The sequence below is a fragment of the Zootoca vivipara genome, chromosome 1 (genome assembly GCF_965207765.1).
Source record: "Zootoca vivipara chromosome 1, rZooViv2.hap1.1, whole genome shotgun sequence".
In the NCBI taxonomy this organism is placed as follows: Eukaryota; Metazoa; Chordata; class Lepidosauria; order Squamata; family Lacertidae; genus Zootoca; species Zootoca vivipara.
Genome location: NC_142582.1, coordinates 55,003,935 through 55,025,269, shown reverse-complemented (window position 1 = coordinate 55,025,269; position 21,335 = coordinate 55,003,935). Strand labels below are relative to the sequence as shown.

The 21,335-nt window shown below is 44.2% G+C and overlaps 1 protein-coding gene across 2 annotated transcripts in view; it reads left to right on the top strand.

Annotated features, from left to right (window-relative positions):
- SYT7 (synaptotagmin 7) overlaps positions 1–17,199 on the top strand; it is a 217,177-nt gene extending 199,978 nt beyond the window's left edge. The window contains exons 5-9 of one of the 2 annotated variants that reach the window (XM_035123666.3): positions 31–301; positions 1,912–2,081; positions 2,323–2,437; positions 5,393–5,592; positions 16,474–17,199. In XM_035123666.3, the coding sequence (XP_034979557.1) occupies positions 31–301; positions 1,912–2,081; positions 2,323–2,437; positions 5,393–5,592; positions 16,474–16,578 (861 nt within the window). In that variant the 3' untranslated portion in view covers positions 16,579–17,199. The remainder of the gene's footprint in view (positions 1–30; positions 302–1,911; positions 2,082–2,322; positions 2,438–5,392; positions 5,593–16,473) is intronic. The other variant, XM_035123676.3, reaches the window with a different exon arrangement.
- The last annotated feature ends 4,136 nt before the right edge of the window (positions 17,200–21,335 follow it).

Genomic DNA, 21,335 nt, shown 5'->3' with positions numbered 1-21,335 from the left:
TGCCTCTCTCTGTTTTCTTTTGCACCACAGCTCTCCCCTGGGTCTGAGGATGATGAGGGGCATGACAGTGCCAGCCGAGAAAACCTGGGCCGGATCCAGTTTAGTGTTGGCTACAATTTCCAGGAATCCACCCTAACTGTCAAAATATTGAAAGGTCAAGAGCTACCAGCCAAGGATTTCAGTGGGACAAGTGACCCTTTCGTCAAAATTTACCTCCTACCAGATAAAAAAAATAAGCTGGAGACAAAGGTGAAAAGGAAGAATTTAAACCCACATTGGAATGAGACCTTTCTCTTTGAAGGTATGTAAAATGGTCTAGGTTTAGGGTGCTGGTTATGGAGGCCAAGAATTTGCTCTGGCTTCGGGCAAGTTACTTAACAAATCTGCCACATGCCTCAGTTCTGTTCCTGTTACGTGTGGTCATGTCTGATTTCAAGGGCAAGCAATGTTGGTGGTGGCATAGAGCAAAAAATGCAGTTGTGCAGAATACAGTACTTGTAGCTAAACAGGAAAAGAGGATAACAGAGGACTAACCCATTTAATCCAGTGCCAGTCTTCTCCTGCAGACAGCTGGGGTCAGTTATCACACTTCACATAATAGGCTACAAATACTTCAGCACATCTGCAGCTGCACATAGAGACTGTTACATTTGAAAGCCACTCATTATGCAGAGAGTTGTCACGCTCATGTCCTAGAGGCTACCAAGAATACAGTACTGACATGAAGATTCTCCGCTTGGTCAGGGTAGTCTAACAGTATATAAAGAGTAACCTCCAAACGCCATCGCATGAAGGCATCGCCACTGGTAATATGAAGCCATGTACATATTCTGGGAATAGGCACCCTCTACAGTGATACCAGATCAACATCACTTCCCATGTTGCATTTTATTCATGGATATGCATCTGAAACTATGCTCCTTTCCCAAAAAAATTATAATGTGGGGGAGATTATATCTGTGGCTATGTATGAATGGGACATGGACATGCCCCAGACTGTAGGAGTAACTTAAAATTCTTCTCTGCAAGAGTAAATACAGTTATAAATCCTTCCTGCATGTGATTTTTGACATGAAAGCATCTTGTGGGTGCACTCCTTTCAGGTAGTATGAAAATGCCTGGGATGAGGCGCATTGCAAGACATTTTTTTTCTCCTCAATGCATCTTTAAGGTGCCCTCTCTCACATGAATAAACCAGGAAGCAGTTCTAAGCAAACAGTCATTTTGACAAATGATGGCTTTCAGACTGCACCAGTTCCTTGCACTGTTTTAAGATCACACAAGAATGAGAAGATGCAGACATACCCTAAAGAAAATTGTGATCTGTCAAGTTTGGCATCAAGTCATACCATGGTCTATCTATTCCATGGGCCCAGTTTGTGCCACATAACATATCATTCTTCTGCTTTATCTACTGTCTTGCTTCCTGCCAAATCAGATCATGCCCTTAGTCCATCACATTTATTACTCAACCTCAGGGGAATGGCCAGAGCCTTACGTTACCATAGAGAGGCCAAAAGCCTTCACTAGTGATCTAAGTACAGTGATGGATAAGAGCTGGGATTCCTTCCTGCCCTTATAGCAGCCAGTCAGTTCCCTGAAGCATTAGGTTTGATTAATGAAGTTGGAATACTACTCACTCATCTCGAATTCCTACAAATGTGGTTCAAGGCTGCAAGTTTGCCCAGAACCATGGATTCCTTCACCCATGTATGGCCTGGGCCAGTCATGACCCCTTCTCCTTTGGCAACCTGAATACAGTGATAGATGCTATCTAACATGGAAAAGACCTGCGCATGCAGCAGAATAACCGTTTTCACTTGCATCTAGGCTTAACGTTGGGGCTCCCTTTACTGTGGTTGCCTGCATGTTGTCTCTCAGCTTTTCATCCGCTCCTTTTGCTTTTGGCAGGTTTCCCATATGAGAAAGTGGTTCAGCGGGTGCTCTATCTACAGGTTCTGGATTATGATCGGTTCAGTCGTAACGATCCCATTGGGGAGGTGTCCATTCCCCTCAACAAAGTGGACTTGACCCAGATGCAGACATTCTGGAAAGAACTAAAGCCCTGCAGTGATGGGAGTGTAAGATCCTTGCTTTGTTTTGAAACAGAGGGCTGATCCAGAATATCCAAGGTTGGCCCAGTGCATGCATGCATGCATTGGGGGCTGGCCGTATATGATTCCTAATTCCATGCGGAATGAGGAAAGCTGGCTAGATCCTGAACCGTGTTGGGGTGATTTCTGCTCAGAGTTTACAGTGCGGAATCAGGGATGTGGGATGTTACATAATAATTCCTCTATCTCTGCTAACTCTTCTCTGCAGGGAAGCCGAGGAGAGCTTCTTCTGTCACTTTGCTACAACCCTTCAGCTAATTCCATTGTTGTGAACATTATCAAAGCTCGGAATCTTAAAGCCATGGACATCGGGGGAACATCAGGTATGGGGTTCCGTAGCAGCTCTTCTTATGCAGGGCAAATAGTCCTAGATTTAAAGCTCGCTCTTACTTTGCCAAACCTTTATTAAGCATTACAAATATGGGCCATCATAAAACATCCATATAGTCTGCCACATTCAAATTACGGTACATCCACAATGTCTTTTGTTTCTTGTGATGTTTAAATATCTGCCCTTGACAAAAGCTATGGGGGAAACATTCAGTCGGGCTAACATAAAGGCCCTGCGTCGGACTGGAATTATTAATTTTGAAATATAAGTGACCCTGTTGTCTGTTGCATTTAATCCCTAGAACTTGGGGGAGCAAATTTTATTTACAGCCGACTCAATGTTTTGTATATTCAATTCTGGTTTGAATATTGCGATAAATATATTGCTCACCTGAATTATACAAGAGTTCCAAGTCAATACCAACAGATCTAATTTTGCTATGTAAGAATTGAAATCATCTGGATTTATAAGAGTCCTTATGTAAGTCAGAAAGCAGACTTGAAGGTTGGCAACAAAAATGGCAACGCAACCAGTATTTTATAGTGCTAGGCCACATCCAATATTCCATCGTGTGTTCTGCACACATCGTCTCATACTTGATTGAACTTGGGAGCCCCAGGATACGTCTCAAGAAACTTGAGTGTATCTTATCCAAATCACTATTATATGCTTGTATTCGTATTGGGATCCCAAAAAGTAGCTGGGACAACACTTTAGCTAAAAGACTTAAAGCAAACCACCAATGACCATTTCCTTAGAGGTCTGTGCACTTACTGGTTTCAAGTAAACCTGGCGAGAATCAGAAGCTACTTGATTTTCAGGTGTTGTTTGTTTGTTTGTTTGTTTGTTTGCTTGCTTGCTTGGGGTCTCCTCCCAAAGGAGCCTGTCATGTGTTACGCAAATCATCCCCAGCTGACAGAGAGTGAAAGAACAAATGCCTTCAAACTGACCTGCCTCCCCTCCTGGGTAGAGAAACTAGCATAGCCTACTTGACAAAAAACCAAGACAATGTGCAAATGAATATCTTCATTGAATTTCTTCTGATCAATGCTAGAAGATTTATAGAGCTGTGATTCTTAAACTGAGGTATACTTTTAAGTGACCCTTGATCCTACAATAACAGAGCGTGCTACTGAAGAGAGAGTTTCTGTCTGATGCTGCAAGGGCAACTCACATTTCAGTTTCATTTTTATATGTTAAACAGAAAAGTCCTTCATCTTTTGTGTGCTCTTAGGACATGTGATGGAGCCACCTTGCTGAAGCTAAGCAGGTCTGGGCCTGGCCAGGGTAAGGGTGGGAGGCTCTCTGAGAACTCAATGAGAAAAGAATTGTGGAATATTAGTGCAAACAGCTGCAGCGGGTTGGTAATCTGGGGCCTGAATGTGACCCTCCAGGCCTCTCTTGTCTGGCCCTTGGGACTCTCTCGAGGCCACCACCTCACCTCAGACCAGTCCTCCTACTGTATGTACCCTTCCTAGAGAGTTTTTGCCTGGCTGAGATGTGCCCTTGATCTTTAATAATGCCTCTTGCTTGGATGGATGGATGGATGGATGGATGGATGGATGGATGGATGATAGGGGTGTGCGAGTAAGTGCAGAAACGACTGTACTGTACAAAAGTAAAAATTGTATTCATTGTTTTGCCCACTTTTGAATCTGACTTCCCTGCCCCCCAGCCATACACATAGGTCACCTTCAGGCATGCATATGGCTTTGTTAAGTCCTGGCCAGTGTACAAAAAGTGAAGTTTTATTTGGAAATCTGTCAAATATTTTCCTTACAGTGGGCATAAAGACAGACAATGGAGTGGCCTTGGAAGAGCAAGTACATCAGAATAGCAGTGCACATATCATTAAGTTTAAAAACTATTAAAAACTCTAGAAGTTTCTTTGTTCTATAATGGGATTGAGATTTCCCTTATTACACCAGAAGGACAAACTGCTTTCATCCTTTTTGCAGCTTGTAATGAGGGAGGGGGGGGGAAATATAAACATATTACTTTCTTGATTTCTTTTACATTTTTTTTGTTCACCCTTCACCATAAAGATTCTAGGGTGGGATACCTCCACAAAAGTAAAACACTGTGCAATGTAATAAAATGTTGTCACAAGGTACTGTGATTGAATTATGTTTTATTGCTCTTAGATTTTATCTCACCTCTGCAGACTAAATATCTCATACATAAGACTATCTAATTACACTGTACCTAATGAGCAGCAAAAGCTTGCTTGATTATTCTCTCTTCTGCATTGAGGAGAATGAAGTTTACGACTTTCATTTACTAGTGAGGAGGTAGGCTCTCTGCCCTGGAAAGCTCTGGAAGCAGAAAGCCTGAATGTTTGACCTTGTTTTTTAAACATCCCATAAGCAGTGTTGCACTGGAATGTGATGGTTAAGGAATGGTGGGAACTCCGGTTAAGAATAAACTTCTCAGCCTGAAGGGCTGGTTGTAGAAGCAAGCAAACTAGAAAGTGTTGTCACCAGCTGTAAAGCTGCTGGCTGTAACAGACTGACATGGCTCTGCTGGTTACCAAGAGACCGCAAAACACCAGACATAGAACCGAGGACAGCATAGCCCATTCTGCATCAGAATTGGAAAGCTGATTGTAAGTGGCCATTGACAGAAATAACTGGGTGGATTACTTGAATAAACTGGCATAAATGGCTTGGGAAGAACATTAACTACAGGGCAGTTTAGACTGGGGCATGTAATTTAATAACTGAAACAGCTGGAACCTTTCCATGTAAATAAAACCGAACCCTGTCTTTTTGAAACTAATGTCGGTGCTTTTTGGGGGGCAAAAAGAGACAAATGATCCATTGCTACCCAGTTTTATAACATCTGGAGCCTGGGTACTGGGGTGCTCCTTCTGGGTACCTCTACAACTCCACCTCCCCTCCACAGTAAATTATGTCCCAGTGATGGTATCCTCTTTTTCCCGTGCCAGACCCCTACGTGAAGGTGTGGCTGATGTACAAAGACAAACGGGTGGAGAAGAAGAAGACGGTAGTGATGAAGCGGTGCCTGAACCCAGTCTTTAATGAGTCCTTCATCTTCGACATCCCCACAGAGAAACTGAGGGAAACGACCATTATCATCACTGTCATGGATAAGGACAGGCTCAGCCGGAATGATGTCATTGGAAAGGTGAGTTGTCCTCCCAGCTGAGAAGCTCCCGGAGCTCAGGACAAGGCCTTTCCAGCTGGGGATGGGTGGATCTAGGCAGCAGGTCAGAGGACAGGGAGGTTGTTCCACACACAGCTGTGTATGGAGAGCCACCAGTGGCTGGAGCTTGTTTCTGTTCCTGTATTTATTTCTTCACAGATTTGTCCATATAAGTGGATTAAAAATGAAACTTGAAAGGGAATATTGAAATTCCCCCCCACCCCGGGGATCTACTATGTTCTCAAACCATTTAGTAAAGTCAACAGAAATAAGAAATCAGTACAAACCACAAGGGTGGGGAACATATTTGCCCATCTGGATTTAAGTTTCACATTCCTCACGGTTCCTCTTCAGTGCAGATGTCTTGTTAGTAGTACTATTAATTAGGCCGTGCCAGTAAAATGCACAACATAGTGCATAGTAGCATTGGCAAAAGCATTAGCTAAAGAAGACATGTCTCTTCCTCCAAGGAGCTTACAATCTAAATGCCAACAGTGTGTGGTACGAAAAGAGGAGGAAGGAGATGAGAAAGTCAAGAGGAATAAAGGATGAATGTGAGCAAATGTAGCTAACAGCTACTGAGGCTTCTTTTCTGTTGGGGATGAGCATTAAGCCAAAGGCCTTGCATACTGGGGAGGGAGGGAGGGAGGGAGAAGGTACTGGCACCACATAGTTCTGTGAGAAAGTTCTAGGCAACGTGTTTTGTCCAATGTAGTCATTCCATTAGCGCAAGGATTTCTCCTTGCACAACCAAATTTTCCTCCTCTCTTCTCTCCCCACACACATCCTGTGACACCCCCCCCCCCAATTTTCTCTGAGGTTGAGGGAACCCCTACCCCTAAAATAAATAATTTGGGTGGGTGCCCCAAAGGAAGAGAGGGATAATGCTCCTCTGCACAAACAGAAATTCTTGCGCTGACAGAACATTTATGTAGCGCTGCTTTAAAAGGTAAAGGGACCCCTGACCTTTAGGTCCAGTCGTGACCAACTCTGGGGTTGCGGCGCTCATCTCGCGTTATTGGCCGAGGGAGCAAGCGTACAGCTTCCAGGTCATGTGGCCAGCATGACAAAGCTGCTTCTGGTGAACCAGAGCAGCACATGGAAACATCGTTTACCTTCCCGCTGGAGCGTCCCACCTGCGTCCCACCTGCGCTGCTTTGAATATAGACTGTTAAGTTCATCAGAGGAGAATGGACATAGTCATTTAAGAAAGCAGGAGGCTTTCAGGTTGCAAAAGGTGGTAGATTTGGAGGAGTGAAAGTTGCAGGTGAAGATATAATGAGAAATATGGGCAGAAAGGTAACTGTTGGGGTCAGAATGTTGGGGCCAGAATGTTGGGGCCAGAAGTGGTTTTGTAATACAGTCATACCTCAGGTTACAGACGCTTCAGGTTGCGCGTTTTCGGATTGCGCACCACGCCAAACCCGGAAGTACCAGAACGGGTTACTTCCAGGTTTCGGTGCTCGTGCATGCGCAGAAGCACTAAATCATGCTTTACACATGCGCAGAAGTGCCAAATTGAGACCCGCGCGTGCGCAGACGTGGCACTGTGGGTTGTGAACACTGCAGGTTGTGAACATGCCTCCCACACGGATCATGCTCACAACCCAAGCGTCCACTGTAGTCAGTGGGCAGGTCTGCTCCACATGAAAACATTGTTACACACCACCTCAATCTCCAAGCAGTGGGAGATTCCAGGGGTACCAGGCCCACTTACCAGGATCTGTGTTTCCTTTTGGAAACCTCAGCCGAGTCTGTGGTGTCTTTAGGATGTATGGTTTATTTATACATATGTACAACTTGCGTCTGCGTGGAGAGAGTGCAGAGCATTTATATCCCAAGAGAGTCCTGTTCCTCTCATTGCTACAGCTTCCGATTCCAAGAGACCCCAGATACCATGTCTGACCCTCTCTGTAGCATAAAACAGACTGTCCGACTCATACTCTGCCAGCACCTTCTCTGGCTTGCAAAACTGACACTTTTTCCCTGTTTGTTTACCTCATCACCCTCGGCAATTCTGCCCCTCCCTCCTTAAACTCTGACCTTTAGTCTCTGCTAACTATCTTTCACCTTAGGGAAGGGCTTTCCCCATTTTCTCTCTGGCCCAGAAGAGAAAAGGGCTTTCCCCATTTTCTCTAATGACCTTCTTAAATGGTATCTGAAGAAGTGTGCATGCACACAAAAGCTCATACCAATGACAAACTTAGTTGGTCTCTAAGGTGCTACTGGAAGGAATTTTTTTATTTTGTTTCGACTATGCCAGACCAACACGGCTATCTACCTGTAACTTCTTAAATGGGTTAATGAGTCGGCCATTCCCGTGATTACCTCTTGATGGTTCTTCCACCAGGTAAAATGATTAGACATAGTAAAATTGGTTTAAACTCCAGTCCCCACTAAATTCTGAAATTTAGGGGTTTGTTTAAATTCTAACCTTTTACAGAATTCTGATGTTTTAGGAGAGCCTATCCCCCCTCAAACTTATATAACACTATATATCTGGCCAGCAGAGAAAAAGCTAAGTACTCTCCTCCTACTCCATCACCGCTTCATTGCTCTAAATTGCAGCCTCCTGGGGGGGCTTTTCATTTTGAAAAATAAAATAAAATTGCGGACTCGATTATATGCCTATGTGTGTGGCATGCAATTTACCCCAAAGCAAGCCCAACTGTATTTAAACTGTGCCTGACAGATGTTTGTATAACATTCACTTTGACTTTTGAAAGTGGAATGTGAAACACAGCGGCTGATCAATCAATGTGTTTCTGCCGGTATGATTTTGGCGGTGCTACGGTTTCATTACCACTGGTTTTCTTCTGTCAAGGATTTCAGCTACCGGTATGTTAACCTTGGAATAGCAAGTTCCTTATGAAGTATTGAGAAAGAAACACCTAAGTATATAGGTGGATACATCATCAGCACAATCTCAGCTGGATCTAAAGGTCTGAACTCAAAACCCCAAATCAGTAGTCAGAAAACTCAAATGCCTTGATCCTGACCTTTGTGAGTGCTCAGAAGCAATCTGCCTTGTCTCACAAGCTGTCCCATTTTCATTTCACTGGAAAGAACTGGTCTCCCTAGATAAATGAATAAACATACAGATCAACTCCTTTCTTTGACATGAATGAGAAAACTCTTCTGGAAAGGGTTCTTTTTGCAAGGCACACCTACACAGAAGAGTCTGTGAGAGAAAGTCCCATGAAAAAGAAGGGGGAAACCACAAAACACTTCCTGATAAAGAATTTATTTTGAAATAAATTGGGCCCCTTTTTTCAATTAAAAAAACCTGACTTCAGTCTTTTCAAAAATAAACTGCCCAAATTATCATCAAGACAAAGCTTCTCTCTTTCTTTTCTCTTTTTCCCTTTTGGTGCTGCCTCCCCCCACCCCCACCACTTTCCTGGGCAGAGTTGTTTGCTGTAAACATTTGACCTCCTGTATCAAGAATAGATTGATGGATCCGGGCAAGATGCTGTGATTATGATAAATTATGCAAATTGAATACATTGTCATGTATCTACTTTGCAAGATTTATTCCTGTGGCAAATGTTGCAAGGGTCGCAGGATTTTTACCAGAAAGGAGAGTAAGTGTGGGGTGCTGGGATAAAATAATGATTGGAGATCACAGGGGAGGGATGTGTAAAGAGGAAATATTGTCCTTTAGGCCTTGGAAGCAGCAGCAGCAGCAGGCTCTTTCTCTGGCATCAAGTGCTTTTCAGGGGAAGGTTCCTTATTTCTTTTTAACTTGTACAGTTTCTAGATCTTTCATGCAATTTATAAATAATAGATTGTATGATGATAATGAGACCTATAAATGTACTTTCGGAAAATAAATAAAGCTGAACTCCTGACAGTTCTGAATTAGCTGCTCCCTGATTCTGCATAAAGATACCAGGTCCTCTTGTCTACCCCCTCAGAGTATAGCATCAGTTAAATTCCAGAGTATGAATATGTATAATTTGTTGCATAATTCCTGTGCAGGTTCTCTGACTTGTTTACAGCCAACCTAAATCACAACACAGGTGATCTGCCTTGTACGTCAATATTATTCAGATAAGGAGTTTCAGGATGATCTTGAGGTGGAATTCACATGGTGCAATTTACACGGAGAGGACAGCACATGGGGATGATCATGTACTCCACCTTCCCCACAATCATGCTTCCCCATCCTGCCAAACAGCTGAAGCATACTGTTTGGCAGGCAGTGGAGGGGGGGAATGCAATTTACATGCAGAATATGCATGGCACTTTGCATGTGGGGAGTGGCTTGGACTCCAGCTGCATTGAAGGTCTCCAGGGGACCAATGTGGGCTGCAGTTTGCTCCCATGTGTTTTAAGGAAAAACTAAATGAACAAAGGTTCCCATGTGGGCTTCATCCATAATAGCTGCCACCACCCTGGCAAATACTCAAATGCAAGTAGATTGAAGGTACCAGATTAATGTAAATCTAGAACTGACCCTGTGTCTGTGCATCCGTTTCTTCGTCTTTCTAATCGTACTGTTGCACAAAAGTTTATTCTGCTGCGCATTCAGTTCTAGCTTAACGTATCTTCTAATAGTGCAGTCCTATACATGTCCCAATGACTTGAATGAGACTCATTTCCTAGCAAGTGTGCATAGGATAGCAGCCTAAATTTGGGGAAATGTTCTAACTTGGTACTTTCAGGATGCAGCTGGCCTCCACCTTAACCACTGAGCTTCAAATGTATGTCAACAGAGTTAAAAATTAGACTAGCACAGGGAATAAGTTCTATGCCGTATACAGAATCTTTCTTTCCTTCAAAACATTTCTGCTGTCCTCATCCCTCTGGAGTACAGAACTTGCTTAGGATAAACTTGAATCTAATGAACACTATTTATAGTGAGGTATGAAATGAAAGTCTTGGATAATTGCAGAGCACTGTAGTATTTTGGCAGTAGTGAAACAGCTCTTATAATGAAACTTCTGGAAGAGAGAGATGAACGGGGATGCATAATGGCTTGGGTCTGGTAATCTTACCATTCTTACTCAGCTGAAGGCTTTGCTGGAGCTGTGTGCATAATTCTGGGCCTGCTTCTCATATATGCATGGGCTCACACTGAACAGCTTAAGCTGCCTTATGCTAACTCAGCCCATCACACCCTCTGTTGGCTGACTGGCAACAGGTATCCAGGGTCTCAGGAAGAGGTATTTCACATTATCAGCTCCCTGAGGTGTTTGAGCCTTGAACATGCAATGCATGTGTTCCACCAGTGAACAATGATTCTGCTCACAAATTTCTCGTCAGCTTGTAGTTAGGTTTATCACACAATTCTGTTGGGTGTCAGGGTAGAATTTAGGCCCGAATCAAACTTAACACAATCCATTGTTGCCCTGATCAAGCAGTGCCCAAACCCAGTCTTCAATGAGCCCTTCTGATAAGTTCCAAATCAGTACCGTGGTGCCATTGAAAGGCCTTGGGTTGTGTCTTCTGCTTCAAATGGATTTGTTGAGAACGTGGACTGAGTGGATCCAAGGCCAGCTTGAGAAAATTTCTACCTGAGATTTCACCGTTTCATATTCAGAAGCTGACTTGGCTGGCAGTTGTATCTTACTTCCATGCTGGTGATGTGAACAGCATTTTACATGAGCCAGAGAATAGCAAGCTAGCTTAGGGGGCAGGTCACATGACAAACATAGGTCCATCCTCCAACATATTGGTGCCACTTCCCCACACCAGAAAATCTGTTACCTGAGGCAGCCGCTTCACTTTGCCAGTCTTGAGTGGATCCATGCAGAATTTGGCACACAGTGAAACCATTATGTAATTCCTTTGCCACACACCCAAATAACCCCACATATGCCTTGACATGCCTCAGTCCCCTATTAGCAGTTCTTAGTTCTTATTATTATTAATTTAATTTCTTATTAGTTGGTTAGTTTGTTAGTTAGTTGTTAGTTGTTATTATTTTGTTGGTTGTTAGTTGTTGTTGTTACTATTATTAATTAAATTTCTGCATGCACCCTTCATCCAAGGATCCCATGATGGTTTACAATATAAAAACACAGAAATACATATCATAATAACAAACAAAATTTTATTAAGACACAGAAAATATGGGATGAGTTTCATGCTGAATGTCTGGAGAAGCAACTAGAAAACTACACATCATATTGCTTTACCAGATGTCATTCTGCACAGATTCATTCAGCTTGGTCAGTTCTTTGTGATTTGGCTTTTCCTTGGTGAATATCAGTTTAGCTCAATTCTTAGGGAATATGAAATACAAATTCATGCCAGCTGGCGATCTGGTCTATTATTTAGAAGTGTAATATTATGCACAGCACTTTAAAAGAAATTAATTACTTCCAAATCTGATTTACATTTAATATATATAATTCTACTCCCGTTAATATAATGATGACAAATTGATGCAGTGATCTTGTTATTATGTGTGTGCGCTGCAGAGTCAATTATTCCCTAATGCAGCACTGTATTAAAACAAGCAACGTGTATTAAATTAAAATCAGCATAATGTGAACCCAACATCAAGAAGATGTGAATGTTAACACAGCAAAATTGTTTAGCAAAAGCAAGCTCAGTCAGATCTCTCAGAATTCAGAAGTCTCCCGTTCAGCGACCAGATTTTCCATAGGTTCTCCGGGTAACTCCACAGCAGGGCCCTGGTGCTTCAGTTTCCTGAGGAATGAAAGCAGCCACTTTTTATGCTCAGTGCACATGCTGCAGAATAGCTTGCCACCCATTCATAATTTTTATGGATTGTTCCTGTTTGGAGAGCTTTGTCCACAGTTAGAAGAAAATCAACGGTGTGCGTAGTTCTCCAACATAAGCTGCCATGAGTTAGAACGCCTGAGAAATCTCAAAGGACAATAGTAAATTACTAATGATTAACATACTGAAAATAAGCTGTTTTTCGAAAACGTATAACCTTCATGCCCTTTGCCTAGATAGATATGCCCATGCACATATAAATATATATGAAATCTAAACATAGCAGCTGCGGAGAGAGGAGAGGAGGCAGAAGCTTAGCTCAGAACCTGATGGGGTCACAGCAGAATAGAAATTAAAGTTTCATCGTACTTGTCTTTCTTGCGGGAGAGAGGAAAGCGGTGTTAATGCAGATCACGTAGTCAGTTGCTCACTAAATGGAATACAGCACCAAGCAAAAGCATCAGGGGTGGATAACCTCCAGTCAAGAGGCCAAATCTGACCCAGCTCAGGTCCCAATTTGGCCCCCGAGGCCATTTCCCCTGAACACATATACCTGCCCCACTCCTGAGGTCTTATGGGGATGTAGTCCTGTGGGGAGCTCAATCAGACAGCTAATTCCTGCAGAAAACAACTTTGGCAGCCTTACACTCAACCCTTTGCTGGCAAGGCGCCTGTGCTGCAATTCCCATCCCAAGCGCCTGGCATCCAGCTGACTATCGGACACTTGAAAAACACTGCACAAGGGACTTAGACAAATGGGAGGGGCAACCCATTTGATCTGCTAATTTGTCCTGCCCACCTGTCAAAGCTGGCCCACAAGGGTGGGGACAGATAACAATCTGGCCTACTGGGTCAAAAGGGTTCCCAACCCCTGAAATATGGAACCAGCTTGAAGAGAACTTGCCAAGAAATTTCAGGCAACTGCAGACCAAAGTTCAGAATTACTCACCCTCCTCAACCTCTGCTGCAGCAACGTGATAATAAGGAGTGATTGGATAATTGCCATTATTGTACAACCTCCAATCAAGTTATGAAGTCACATTTCTTTTGAGTGAGAGTCAGGAGGCTCCATTAGTGGATCTGGAAGACAAGTCTTCGCTGTCATTGCGGGGGAGAAGCTGACACATGCATCCTCCATAGAAGCAATATAGAAAGCTAGGGGATAAAAATAACCAGAGCTGCACAGAGGGATTAACACTTGTTTGCATTGCCACATAACTAATTTTGACACCTCCAACACATTTGTTCAGCAGAAGAGGAATGAAGGGTGGCAGCTGGTGTGGGTGAAAAGCTCCATCAAACAGGGCTGTGCCGTTCGTTTCGCACTGGCAGATGCAAAGCCCAAGGCAGTTTAGTGGGAGTCAGTGGCTGGAGATGACTCTCTCTGCAGGAAACCTCATGCCCAAGTTGGAATACGGGGGCTTTTCTCTTCAGTAGCTGCTTGGGTTACATTACGCAGTCAGATGGATTGTATTGTTATCTGAAATGTGTCGCCAGAGGTTAACATTATTAAACAACAAGCTACGGCCATTTCTGGACATGGATAGCCTGGTTACAGCTACCCATGCGTTAGTAGCCTCCCAGCTGGATTATTGCAATGCGCTATGTATGGGGATCCTTGAGGATGGTGCTCCAGAGAGGGCAGGTAGTGCAGAATGCAGCAGCCAGAGTGCTAACTGACGACATATCTGCACAAGGCCATATTACCCTGGTTCTCAAGGATCTGAACTGGCTGCCCGTTTGTCACTGGGTGAAATTCAAGCTGTTAATACTGAGGTCCGAAGCCTTAAATGGCTTAGGGCCTGGGTATTCAAAGGGGCATCTCTCCCCATATAATTCTGCCTAGACTTTGAGGGCACTGCCATGTGGGCTCACCAGAGGGCTTCCTTGGCAAGAGCATCCCAAGGAACACCTCCCCTCTGAGTTTTGGCTAGCAAAAACTTTCATTGATTTCCCCCCTTGGAACGAGCCACTTTGTGCCCAATATATACTTGGCTGTGTATTGAGCGATATATTAAACAGATCAAAATGGCGGCATTTTAAATTATATTTTATTGCTGGTTTTATTGTTTATTGAGTTTTGCACTGTTGTGGCTTTCCCACAGAGAGCATGTGAGGAGGGGACAGCCTACAAGTTCGGTCAGTCAGTAAATCAAGCCACTCCTCAAGACCAGCGGATATCAGAAGTATCTGTCTGGCCTTCTCAACAGGGGTTCCCCATCAGTTCTCTGTGGTCCTACCAATGGGTTGGGGAAACCTGTGGCCCTCCAAAGGCTGTTGGACTCCCATTAGCCCCAACCAGCATGACCAATGATGGGAGCTGTAGTCTAAGAACATCTGGAAGGTTACAGGTACCCCACCCCTGTGTTAGGTCTTCTTTTACAGCCCTCTGGTAACCTTGCAGGCCTTCATTCTCAGGCACTTCAAAGGCCTCAGATTCAGTCTCTAGTAGCACCAGTAATGGAAAGGCTACCAAGTAGCAGGCCTGAGAACCACAGGGCTAGAGGGATCATCCAGTTGTTTAGTGTGAGGCAGCTCCTGTTCCTAGCAATAGTGACTGCTGTGGAGAAAAGAAAGCAGTGCTAAGGGAGTAATGTGTAGGGGCTGGAGCATTGGCTTCAGAGCCACCCCAAGACATTTTGCTGCCTAAGGCAAAATGCAAGATGGCACCTCTCCCCATTTCATGTACAAAAGCCAACCAGACCGGGAGACACTGGTTAAGGGACTGCACCTTCCACTGCCCCTGAACACAATAGACTACAGCAAGGCAGGACATGCGGCACACTCCCCGCCCCTCAGTATCTGCTGCCTGAGGCAACTGCCTCAGTCTGCCTCATGGTAGGGCCACCTCTGCCTGTATCTTTCACAATGAGCCTCTGCTCTTCTACCCCTTCCCCTCCCGTTGTTGACATTGAATTCTTCCTTTTAAACTTTGCTTATAGGGCTGCTGGGCGCAGAGTGTTGGTGAATCCCTAGCTACCCACCACCTTACTTTGCCCAGAGATATCTAGACAAATACATCTGAATGCACGTATTTGCTTCATGGGCATGTGCCCCAGGTTTCTTAAGTACACAGCAACACCCTGATGACGTTTACCCTTCTCAACCATCACCAGCACAAAATACATGGCAAGCCACCAATACTTTGATAGAGCGTGGAGTCTCCTATTGAAATATTGCATATCAAAGAATCACAGAGGCCGTTTATACAGGCATCGCACACAACCCCACCCCACCCCAATGCACACAAGCAAGCAATTTCTGTGATCATGGATGGTCCAAAAAACTGCAGCTGTGATTATAGAAATTGCTGCTGAGTATGATCACAGGGCTCTTGAGAGCAATTACACAAAGAAAAACATCTAGGGAAATGCCTGAGCGAATCAGCCCTTGCAGCCCATGTGGTCTGGGTGACTTCTGCACTCTTCATTGTCTATCCTCCATTCTTCATGCATTGTGCCCCTTTACATTAGGAATCCCTGTATGCCTATATATACAGCTCCAGGTCGGGGAAAAATGTGGCAAGAGCAGCCCTGTTTGTTCGTGTAGAAAGCAATGTGTGAGGGTCTAATGTTAATGTCAGCTGAAACCTTCCCAGTCTTACCTCCCCATGGCCTATCGCCCCAGACGTGTTCCCCTCCACCTGGCTTACTTCCAACACTGGTGCTGGGCTAGGAGCTGCAGTGACAGATCTTGAGATGGTTAGGTGCTTGCCTGGGTTCAGGTCTCCTTACCGATACATCCTTGATGATGTAAAAAAATTGGACATACACGCCCAATTTATATATGAATGGGCCACAGACACATTTTTTTAAAAAATGCTTGTTCAAGTTTAACCCTTAAGGTTGGAGGGATTGGGTGTGGTGTAAATGAGCACGCTGAACAAAGATAAATATGGAAGACAGACATGGGAGGAATGTGGAGGGTGGGGGAAGAATGAGGGTTGAATTGGAGGTAGGGGAAGTTGTGACTGGTAAAGCTTTAAAAGGGCAGAGGGGAAACCCAAAAGGGGGGACGGGAAAATAAAGGACCGGAGGGTCAAGCGTAACCAGCATTTGATGGAGGAGTTGCAACCAGGAGGTTTCCATTCATTGGAGACAAGTCTTGAACGAAGGTCACTCCTCCTGCTTTCTGACCTGTGTGATTTGTTTCCTCATCCCCCCCCCCTAGATCTACCTGTCATGGAAGAGTGGCCCAGGCGAAGTGAAGCACTGGAAGGATATGATTTCACACCCCCGGCAGGCTGTGGCACAGTGGCACCAGCTGAAGGCCTGAGAGGCAGGAGCCGAGGACTCGCTCTGGGTTTCAGTGCACCAAGTCAACATTTACTGGCCACACTCTCACTACTACTTTATGCACAACGGCTGCACCCTGGTCTCCCCCAGGGGGGAAAAAGCTCGGGAATAACCACAGGCTAAGGGAGCAAACCTGAAATATGTACTAAACTCTGGGAAAGTGGTATCAGTGCCCAATGTGCTGGTTCAGCAGCGCAGAGCATCACAAGGAGCACCATTAATACCCAACCTCCTGCTTTAGCCTTTCCATCAGACTCCATATGGAGAGAGAGAGAGAGAGAGAGAGAGAGAGAGAGAGAGAGAGAGAGAGAGAGAGACCAGAGCAGCCCCTCCAGCTGAAGGTGGCCTCAGCACTGATTTGTTTGGATTCACAGTGTAGCAATGGCACAATGGGAGGAGAGGGGTCCGCTACTGCCATACAAGACTTCCTATGAGTTCTTCCAGCCAAAGGCCCATTGGGATGGCACCCTACTCTGCCATAAGAAAGCTAACCCCATCCAGCAGCTGCACTGGCCTAAGAGGGGGCACTGCAAGGAGATCACTTGCTCTGTTTCCATGAGGTGGTTTCGTTATCATTCAATAAAACTTGTAAGAGTAATAAGAATAATATAAATAATAATGCTGGCTAGACCTTTTCCTAGCCAGGCCTCTCTGCAAAGGGGAGAGGAGCCACGGAGCTCCCCTAGCCCCCCTGTGTGTGTGTGTGTGTGTGTGTGTGTTGTGTGTTGTAACTATGCGTGCAGGGCATTTGTGTGTCACTTGTGTTCTCTTTCTCTCGCTCAGCCCTAGACAATTTGTTTCTCTAAGGGGCTTGATTCACTGCCCAGCAGGAATTGAGGGGAAGCTTATGCCATGTGGGAAAGGAGGGGAGCAACATATTTTGGAGCTTTGATTGAGAGGAGAGAGGAAAGAGAGACAAGGAGGCCATTTTCTTAACCATGCTGGAAGCCATGGATCACATGCTACAAGCTAAAGTGTGTGTGGTTGTAAAATTAGGGAGAGCCTAACTTTTAATTGCCCCTTTTCTTTGGCAGAGGCAAAGGAGACATGCTCAGCAGTCCTGAATTGGGGGGGGGGAGGACAGGAGCCATTCAAACTGACCCCTCTCAATATCCCAATGTGCTTGTCACACATGGCCCCAAACAACCATCCTACTTTAATGATGTCTCCCCTTTTCTCTCCTCCACTCAGTCAGCCACATGTACCCTAACCCACCACAGTCTCTCTTGGATTCCAAAGCTTGTTTTCACTCAGTCTGCAGCCCTTCCATTGGAAGCCAGAAATCACACACCTGTGCAATTTCTAGTTAATTAGCCACCCACTTTCTGTACTCTTCTGCAGCTATGTTAAAAGAGTTTGCCTAGAAACTGGCTTCTCTCATTTGCATTCACACACCCCAAATACATCAAGAAGATTAGTGCCCATGATGTAGAAGAATGTGATTTTTCAGCGAAACCAGTACTTCCCAGAAGTGGCGTTGAGGAATTGACTTTATGATAGCAAAACAACCCAGCTCTCTAGTTAAAAGTCTTGGGTTGTCCACGCTGTAACTCCAACTTAAATCTTGGGTTTCTATTTATCTTTGATGAAATGTTTCATCTCTTCTCTGCTTTTTATTGTTCATTGCCTGATAGGGTACCAGGGAAAAGTCGACTCTCCTAGACATTCAGTCAAAATGGCAAAGAGACCATCTCAAGGCTTCATAGGTGAGAGCAGGGACTAAGGGGCACTGACAAGAAAGATTTGTGTCTGATTCCAGTGCTTCTCTGGGTCTTTAGCTCAGTCTTCCCACATTTTTCCTGCAAGTGGAGAACAAGGATTAATCTGCACAAGCCTTTTTGAATGTTAAAGGCAACATGTTTTATTTCAGTTACTTGGTAAACACTTTGGGGCTAATCTTTTGAATATATTGACAGGTGTCCTAACCCACTGCATCCTGTGGAGAAGCAATAATCCAAAAGCAAGTCAAGCCACTTCTCCAGGCCACTTCTTGCAAGCACTGCAAGCTTTTCTTCTCCCCACCCCAAAGGCTAGAACGTGCCATCGAAGAGGGTCATCTGCATGATTCAGTATGAGCATGCAGGTCAGTCTTGCACTTCGCTGCACACCTTCCATGCGTAGGAGGTGAGCAGTGATGTGAATGTGGCAAACCATTCGTGTAATCAATTTGTCATTTCCAAGGCTCAAGCTGCACGGGGGAAATGATGCTGGGGTAGATAAGGCAGAATGGTTTTGTGGAGAGTGAGCCTCAGTCTGAACACATGTTGAAATATTTGCAGCAGCTATCTGGCAGAGCAAAAACCACTCGTAAAACAATTCATTTTGGCTTCGAGGTGTCCTAGGTGATTGTGTGCTGGGCTGGCACAGGTCAGTTTGTTGCCTGAAGCATAGGACAAGATGGCAGCTCCTTGCATTCAACATCCAGACACTGACTAGCCCAGTGGCTGAGTCTTTTATATATATATATATATATATATATATATATATATATATATATATATTCACAATTAAACATTATCATCACATAAGTATAAAAGAATAAACCACAAAAAATAGAAAATAGAAAATAAAACATTTCTACACAATATTAAATCCACATTTGGGGGTTACTCAGATCCCTCGACGTCCCTCTAGCAGCTGAGTCTTAATTCAGCACCAGGGATTGGACAGTGTCCTTCACCATACCTGAGGCAGCAAGCTAGTTGCAAAGGGGGCAAGATGTGTCATGGAACATAAACAGCTCTGTCTTCCAACGTAGGAAAATGGCCAGTTTTAATACGTGTCACCTCCATTTGTTTAGAAGCTGCTACGTTCAAAAGCAGTCTAATGCTGCATCTCACTACATGTGCAAAAACCTCATTGCAGTCCTCTGCATACTTTTGCGAGTAGCCTTTGGCTACAAGTCTTGCTTTGTAGCATTCAACTTCCCATTCTGCACCCTGCTTTACCTTGCATAACCACTTGCTTCCAATTGTCTTCTTCCTAGGAGGCATCTTGATTAAAGTCCAGGTCTGGTTCTGGTGCAGGGCATCCATCTCCATGCACCTTCCTTCCATAGATGGGCTTCAGCGGCTGCCACCTGATCCATCTCTTCCCAGGTGGAAGGTTTCATGGGGTGGTGCCGACTTGTGATGTAGGGCATTTGCAGAGTTCGAATACCTTTGTCGGGTCTCAATGAGCACCTGACCTCTGTCTCTGGAGCCACATCAGCTTCCTCATCACCAAGTGCAGGCATCTCATCATCAGTCTCCTCCCCTGTGGGAGCGCTGCTGCTTGGACTCTACCCCTCTGCTTCTCCTTGCTGGTCATCATTTGTGCTAAGTGGTGTGACAGTAGAAAACAGATCTGGACCTCAATTCAGGAAAGTACTTGTGGGCTTGTGTTTCTTCCTCTGACTCCTCAGAAAAATCTATCTCTTGTCAGCTTTCCTGTGCTCATCAAAATGAACCACATGTCTTGTGCTGACCTTTCCAATATTCAAGTTCATTACTTTGTAATATTTGCCTCCAATACCATATCCAAACATAATTGCCTGTTCCTCTCTGGAGTCGAACTTGTCCCTGTTCTCCACGGGTACATAGGCATAGGCAATACTGCCAAACACAGGTTTGTGTGATATGTTTGATACACTTCCATGCCAAAGCTCAAAAGGTGTGCGTTCAGCTCCTTGGTTGGCAGACTGTTCTGGAGAGCCATCTTCTTCTCTCTCAATTTGAACATAAAAGTAGTAAGAAACATTTCTGTGTTCCTTTATCTCTACTCCTTTGCCCATCAATCTCCCCAGCTGCCTCCACTTTATTTCATCCACAGTTTTTTTAAAAAATGGGATTACGAGTCTGTTTTCTAATTGACAGAAAGCTGGAACTGAGACATTTTCTGACCTCTTACAACCAAGCGAAAGCCCATTGCTGAAATGAGGGACAGCTTAAGGAAAACAGGATTCATGTGGATATAGATATTTTCACATTCTTCTTAAACAATCAGCTGAAAATTTATAGATTTAGACAGATAACTTTGAAAAATGAATATGGAAATGAAAAGACCTCATATATATCAAATTATTACTCATATGGGAGTAGATTGTGTTATGGGAAGCAGTGATTGGGGTAACTATCTCAAGAGACACCTAGAAATATACAGTATAGGCAATTCAGAAAATTACTGTCAATGTGGCATTTAACCCCACTTAGAATAGCTAGAATTCATGATACCAGTAATGATGACTGCTGGAAATGCAGCTCAGTTACAGCATATTTAATTCACTATTTGTGGAACTGCCCTGAAGCAAAAACAATACCAGCAGGAAATGGTATCTAATATAAGAAGCATGTTGAAACACCCTGTTCAGCTAGACTCAAAAATACTCCTATTAACTTATTTGAAAGACACAGTCCTTAAAGGCAGGGAGAAACTGTTGTTTAATATAATTCTGTTCTATTATTATATGAAGTGCTACATAATATAATACAGTGGTACCTTGGGTTATGAACTTAATTCATTCCGGAGGTCCGTTCTTAACGCGAAACTGTTCTTAACCTGAGGCGTGCTTTCGCTAATGGGGGTTCCCGCTGCTGCCACCGCGCAATTTCCGTTCTCATCCTGGGGCAAAGCTCACAGCCCGGAGCAACTACTTCTGGGTTAGCGGAGTTTGTAACCCAAAGCGTTTGTACCCGAGGTACCACTGTACTTTATTTTTACTACAAGGGGTGGTAACATTTGGATGCCTCTAGCACCAAC